Source organism: Octopus bimaculoides, chromosome 9 (genome assembly GCF_001194135.2).
Source record: "Octopus bimaculoides isolate UCB-OBI-ISO-001 chromosome 9, ASM119413v2, whole genome shotgun sequence".
In the NCBI taxonomy this organism is placed as follows: domain Eukaryota; kingdom Metazoa; phylum Mollusca; class Cephalopoda; order Octopoda; family Octopodidae; genus Octopus; species Octopus bimaculoides.
The window spans coordinates 4382212-4389946 of NC_068989.1; the positions used below are offsets into that span (position 1 = coordinate 4382212).

At 36.9% G+C, this 7735-nt stretch overlaps 1 protein-coding gene across 9 annotated transcripts in view; it reads left to right on the forward strand.

Moving 5' to 3' along the window:
- Positions 1 to 7735, forward strand: part of LOC106883685 (chitin synthase chs-2) — a 132240-nt gene that overhangs the window by 107056 nt on the left and 17449 nt on the right. For all 9 annotated transcript variants that reach the window (XM_052970375.1, XM_014934829.2, XM_052970376.1 and 6 more), the window contains 2 exons: positions 5793 to 5902; positions 6955 to 7081. In XM_052970375.1, the coding sequence (XP_052826335.1) occupies positions 5793 to 5902; positions 6955 to 7081 (237 nt within the window). The remainder of the gene's footprint in view (positions 1 to 5792; positions 5903 to 6954; positions 7082 to 7735) is intronic.

Here is a 7735-nt window from a genome sequence, read left to right on the forward strand (position 1 = left end):
ATATATATATATATATATATATATATATATATACACAGACATATATGCATAGTTATATGTGTGTTATATAAATAAAATGAGAGAGAATATGTTGTGATTCGTTGACTGAATTTAGACTTCCTTGTCGTTTTGTTGCCTAATTAAGTTATATTTAAATTTGGCTGGAAATAGTTATAGTCGGTTATGGTTCCTTTATTAGTTTTGCTTCGTAGACTTCATAATTTCTTCTCATATTTGTTTTATTTATATTATCTATGGCGATGATTAATAATGCTTAACAAAACTCACTCCCCGGCAAGTATTAACATCTTTTCTTTTTATTAACGTTATTAGTCACAATAGACATTTTTACATGAGCAATCTTAAAACTAAACCAAATTTTATTCAGACAATAAGCAAATCTCGGTGGTCATTCTCTTTACACATTACTGCGTCTTCTTGTCTGTTTTCTTATTATTTTAACTCTTACGTATAAACAATAGGATGTTTTTTCCTTATGCTAATATTTACTGACATACCAGTGAATGCCTAATCTGGAAGATGTAAATGGAACCTTACCATTTCCAAGCTAAATACGTCTCGTAAACTCTTACCTTCTGGTGGGGATGTTTACAGACATTAGGAGACTTAGTAACTATGGGGGTCTGCCAGTTCGATTTTATCAAAGTAAGTGATATTTTATTATAGATTTCGGTATTATTTATTTTGCATTATTTTTTTACTCTTTTTTTTTTGCTATTTATTTTCTTTACCACTATCCCTGTGCTTATTTGCTTCAGACTTTTACTCAATTGGTCAAACACCACATTAAGTGATCAAGAAATTAATGAACCCCTTCTCATACATTTAAAACTATCGAAATCATTCCCATATATTTAAACCACTATCGATCAAATATTTAAAAGTCTATCGATCCCAATCTTATATATTTAAAACTCTGAAGCCGTTCGAATAAATTTCAAATAACATCGTGGCTATTCTTACATATGCAAACACTATGCGATAGATGTAACTTCAATATATAGCATCATTAGAAGCCGGTGAGCTGGCCGAATCGTTACTGCGCCGGAAAGTTCAAATTCTACCGGGGTTGACTTCCATATTTTCGGGATCAATAAACTAAGTACCCGTCAAGCCGATGTAATCAAATAACTGTCCCTTCCCTAAAATTTCAGGCCTTGTACCTATAGCAGAAAGGAATTTATAGCTTTATTTTTCTCTCTTTGCCAATCAAATGTATTTTGCTGAAAGCAACCATGTCGAAGACAAGTTAAGTCGAAATCATTTCATCCAGGCTTCGTTAAATTTTATGTTCATGTTTTTGTTGCTTATTTCGACTGAATGAATCGATTATTTACCAAGGTGTTGTTTGTTTGTCGTTGCTGTCTCGGGTCCTGGGATTCATAGGACCGCTTACCTAGTTTCCGTGTCGCACAAATGGCCGAGGCCATAACATAGTTCCTAAACAGGACGTCAGTCTTTTGCTCAGATTACGCATTTTTGCCAGCTGGGTGGACTGGAGCGACATGAAATGTTTCGCTCAAAAACGCAACGCCCTGCCTGGTTCAGGAACTGAAACCAAGATCTTACGATCGTGAGTCCAACATTCTAACCATTTGATCATGCACCTTCCATATACACTAGGTGATGTGAAAATTAAAATATGTTTACTTTAAGAAACAATATTTATACATGCACATGTGGACAAGAGAGCCTACATAGCAACACAATTTCTCGATGAATACGATAACGATACAAATTGATTTTGCTACTAACTAAACAAACTTAATCTTTGAAAAACATTTTTCATTCCTTAACTATTTCAGGTAATATATCAGAGTAAATATTCTTTCTTTAGATTTTACGTAACCTATACAAATAAAAAGGTATGCACGTGTTTTATTACGGGATTTTGTTATGATGGATTTTACGTCAAGACGAGATGAAGGTTAACATTACTTTAGGTGCGATACACAAGTGAAGGTTCTTTTGCCAATGTTCGTTTCTTTTTTAGCCTTTGAAAAACCTTTGCATTTATTCTCGTTTTTATTTTTAGCTCCAAAATGGCGGCGGACTGACAAAGTTGTTACTGTACTGAACAAAATGCTTAGTCGCTTTTCCTCCAGTTCATTACGTTCTACATTCAAATCCCACAGAGGTCAACATTGCCATTCGTCCTTTCGGGTTTAATAGAATAAAAGTGCGAGTCAAAGTCATGGTTGATGTAATCGACTTTCCCCCACCCCTAAAATTGCTGGCCTTGGGCTAAAATCTGAAGCTATTATTTAGCTCCAAGACATCTATGATCGAAAAGACTCGTAACCAACATTTGTGATAATCACATTTTTCTTAAGATATAAAAGATCTCGAATTACATTATTTTGGATCCGCGTGAATGTTTCCTCTTATGTCTGTACGTTCTAATGATATTTGGCTGCTATTCATTGCAGGTCAAATCACTAAATAAAAATGGCTCCTCATATAGCTAGCATTTATACATATCGCATTTACACGATAGCTTCGCTAGACACACACCTTTTTACTTTTTGTTTTTGTTTTTGTTTTTCACATAAAATTAGCCAGGGATGGGGAGATGGTGCTCATGGCCTTTGAAAACCTAGGTTTGTGTAATTGAACATCTGTGGGTCAAAGTCTGCGAGGGGTGGGTATAAATGTGGAAGAAGTGAGAAGAAAACCATGTTTGGTCGAAATTCTTCAGTGAAAATTGCGAAGGATATTCAAAGATCGGACGGTATTCAAAGTTTAGCTTGTATTTGTGTATATATGAATGTATGTGTATATACATATGCATGTATGTGTGTGTTAGTAAGTAGGAAAGAATGCTGGAGTGTACACATATATTACACCCATTAGTGCATAATACACACACACACACACACACAAATTTACAGGTGTGTGTATACAAAAAGAAATGCATATATATAAACAAAAAGCAGTCACTGATCTAATTCGTACAAGTGCGTGTGTGTGTATGTATGAGGGAGCAAACATTATTTGAGATAAATATTTACAAAAGTTGATTATATTTGGGCGGTTATCTCTCTCCAAAACTTTGACAACTTGTTCAGATCACTCACAAACTCACTCACTCACCGAACCAGACCCCATCACGCACGCTTATGTTTTGATTGTCTTTGGCTATGTCTGTTAGATAATAATGGTTTTGCCATAAAGGTAAAGGCGTCAGCAAACCGCAAAACAACACGGTTTCTCTTCTCTTAACCTAAAATGTAAAGAAGATTAATTTGTAGCCACACATGTTATTATAGACGACTAGCTCTAAATCGATTTTTGACCTATAAGCAAAGACAGTCTATTAGTATTTTTTTATGTAATTTGTCCTATCATTTTAGTAGGCATAATTCGTATTTCTTTCAGATCCAGCGACCACATAAAGGCTCTCTTGGTTTATTTTTTCTATGTTATTGTCGTCCTGTATTTCTATAGTTATTTAGATCTAAATCGACAGTTCGTTTTAAGACAGTCCAGCCATGACCATCCTATCATTCTCTGGTGTATTACCAATTTAAGATTTCATTTAATGCATCTCTCCATTGTTACGACAGTCGGGTGTAATCTGATAGCAGTGTGGCTGCTATTTCTAGCTTATCAAACAAACAAATAGCTCGCCATTTGGTTTGAAGGTTTGATATGAAACACATAGACGTTAGTCTAAATAAATTCGATTGTGATTCGATCCCAGGGCGAAGCACTTTGGAAGAGTGTCCTCTGCCAAAGCTTTGGCACGTCTACAGAAAAAAAATTGTTTTCGAAGGGAGAAATACCACCTTCTCTCTCCGCATGCATACATGTACGCACCACCTTCCTTTTAGTATTCCTCTGTCTGGTTGTTGTGGTGAATGAAACTGTGTGGCGAACACGCTTGAAAGAAGGCATTTTACGATCCGGACCGAGCCTCATCAAATTGCTTTTGGAGATGAAGCGACACCTTCCAGTGTATTTAACGAAGGCGAGTGAAAAACGCAAGTATTACCAGTTTGACTGGGCCTAAGCTGAGACAGAAAATGAAAGAGAACACTTTGATGGTTGTCTTTATGGAGGATTTACCCTGAATTAGGGTACATATTTCGTTGATGTGTTGTCCACGAAGTCTTTGCCTCATGAGCCTAATGTAAGAGATAGTAATATTTTTTCTCCTCTAGGCACAGGGCCTAGCGTTTGGGGGAAAGATGCTAGTCGAATACATCGACCCCAATGCACAACTGGTACTTATTTTATTTTGTTGTGAAGGCGCATGGCTCAGTGGTTAGAGCGTTGAGCTTATGATCGTGAGGTTGTGAGTTCGAATCCCGGATCGAGCTGCGTGTTTTGATCTTGAGCAAGACACTTTATTTCACGTTGCTGTAGGAATGAGTTGCGACGTCACTGGGGCCAAGCTGCAGCGGCTCCTTTGACTTTCCCTTGGATAACATCGGTGGCGTGGAGAGGGGAGGCTGGCATGCATTGGCGACTGCTAGTCTTCCATAAACAACCTTGCCCGGACTTGTGCTTTAGAAGGTAACTTTGTAGGTGCAATCCCATGGTCATTCGTGACCGAAGGGGATCTCCGCACTTATTTTATCGATCTCAAAATGGTTAAAGAGCGAGTCGACTTCAGCGAAATTTAAATTTAGAGCATAAAGATGCTGGTAAGCATTTTGTTCGATGCGCTAAAGATTCAGCCGGCTCGCCCGAATAATAATAATGGTTTCGAATTTCCACTGCGGTCGACTTCGCCTTTCAACCTTTCAGGGTCAATAAATTAAGTACCAGTGAGACACTGCGGTCGATGTAATCGGCTAGTCCCCCTCCTACCAAATTTCAGGCCTTGTGCCTTTAGAAAGGATTATCAGCATCATCATACTGAAATGAGAAGTTCGTGGTCTACACAGAGACGGTGGAGATGGCTTCAAAGCGTGTTTCATTTCACATTAAATTATTGAAATAAAATATAATTATTTCCAGAAAACGGATTTTATTGGCAGATAGTTATTTTAGTTTGTTTTTATGTATGAGTAAGCTAGAAATACATAGTTTGAAATATAAGTTAGATTGTCATTTACTATATGACGTAAACAAAAGAACCACGCACGCACGCACGCGCGCGCGCACTACTACTATGCTTTGTCGTTTTTCTCTTTGATGACATTCACTTGATAATGAATGTCAGCAAGCATGTCAGTGATTTTTGCCAATCCAATCAAGGTTAGATCCCTAAACTATCGACAGAATTTAAAAAAGAAACTATATAAAGAAACCTATAAAGTCGCATGAATTTCTCAAACTCTCCTCCATTTTGACAGGCTTTTCCTTGAACGACACTTTGTTTACAACCTTAACCTTGATTTTGGGCTTATCGTAACTTAGACTGAATTTATGAGACATTTTGCCGATTGGAGAAAAGATTCACTTGGTTTCCTTCCTGTAGAAATCCAAACATTCCAGTTTAAAATATTCATTTTTTGCTTCTGATTTTCTTAGTGGTGTTGCTGATTGGTTCTGGACCAAATACAGTCGAGCAGAGCTATGATTTAAATTAATCTGCCCATGACTCTACCTGGCAGAATGCTCAGCGCTATTCCGTCTGTCTATATGTTCCGATTTCAAATGCTACCGAGGTCGAGTTTACTTTCTATCCTTTTAGGGTCGATAAAATAAGTACCAGTTGAGCACTGGGTCGATGTAATCGACTAGTCTTCTCCTGCCAAATTCCAGGCCTTGTACCAATAGTAGAAAGGATTATTATTATTTTTGTCTTTTTTTTTCCCCAGATCCTGTTCAACATTATTGGCTTCACTTTCAACACATTCCTCTTTACATTAAGCAAACTCACTTTTCTCTACTTATTGTACCTTCACGAGCACGAATCCAAAGAAACATGGTATGTACATCTATTTCTCTTATAAAAATTCCATGAAATCAATTCACGTTATCATGTTCGTACAAAGGATTTATCGACTAACTTTCGTAGGGACGTGTGTGCGCATACATACATGCATACATCACACGCACACATACGCACGCACGCACGCACGCACGCACGCACGCGCATATATATATATATCAATGCCGTGCGTAAAAGAAAAATATCAGATTGAACTGTGAGTAAAATTTATAAATATTAATTTAATAAACAGGAAAAAAAAAACAAGATTTACATTCATTTGCATTCAGAATGAATGTTATATCAATGAATCTGACTTCCTTTCTGCAGCTTTGCAATGATATCGGTATATGATATACGATATATATGCAATGAGTTCTAGGAAGGGAACAAACCAACAGTCCTTTCAAAGTCTTCAGTTATTTGATTTCTGAAAGCGATCTTCTTCAGCCTCAGAACTACATTCTCCCTCATCTTTAGCTTCAAAGATATAAAACTTCTTTAATAGCCTCCCCCTTCTTATTGATTCAATATTACAAAACGGTTTCTCAACACTGCTGCGGGTTTTTAACTTTAAAAGATTCTTAGAAGGGCTCAGAATCTCCAGGCAAAAGGCATCAATTGTATCTGTGGATTTATCCAGATCATTTAATAGCATCGATAGAAAGGTGTCTGTTGCATAACCTTTTGTATTATGATGTCCCAGATGAGGCAACCATTACCGCCATATACGGAAACCCATCAAACTCTGTCCAAATCACAGACAATCCACTAAGATCCTAACATTTCCTCTTGCACATTTTCTCTTTGTCATTCTGATGGATTACATCCTTAACAAATTCTTAACTCCATCCTCTCCGTCAAGTGATCAAAACTTTAGGAAAGGCTATATAAATTTTACCTCTTTTCAGACACATAACACACACACACAAACGAAAGCTTAATATTAGAGTAATCGATATTGTGAAATCACGTACATATTTTTAAAAATTTTCAACCAACGTTTTCTCAATGGAAGGCCTAAAACAGTTTTCCTTTTCCCTTCACAGGACAGCTGCAATGACAGTGGTACTTGCTGTACCCGAAGTTATTTCTTTAGTCAAACTTCTCTGGTGCACGTCTTTTCTCCTCTATGGCAAATTAAGCGACTGGCCGTCGCCGCCATCTTTTGTATCGGTATGTCACAGATTTAATATTTTGTTTTTTTCATCCACAATTTCCTAAAGCGTTTCTTCGCACACACCCACACACATATACGGAAATTTTTCTACATAATTTCTGTCTGCCAAATTCCCTTACAAGGCATTGGTTGACCGAGGATTTTCGTTGAAGACACTTGCCCTAAGTGCCACACATTTGACTGCTTGATATTCAACTCGCTATATTTCATGTGAAGGTGCATGACCTAGGGGCCAAGGTGTTAAACTGAACATAAGTTCGATTCCTAGACCGAGTACAGTGTTGTGTCTCTTTAGACAAGAGAAGCTAGTGCAGACTTCCCTTCTTACTAGCTATGAAATCCTGGATGTCCCACAAGCAGAATTTCCCACGTATGTAGTAGATATATACCAGAGTAAGCACATAAATGTGAAACAAGGTGGAAAAGATAATACCCTAATATCGATAATAGAGTAATATGCTTTAGTAATATAGTTACAAAGACATCACACTGAGAATGGTACAAAAAAATGGTTATATAACATTATTCTTGTTCCATTCTCAACCAAAACTGTTCGACGAACGGAATCGTGAAACTCTGAGTAACAGTTTTTGTGAGGCCTTTGCAGCTTTATTACTAAAGTATATATATATATATATATATATATATAT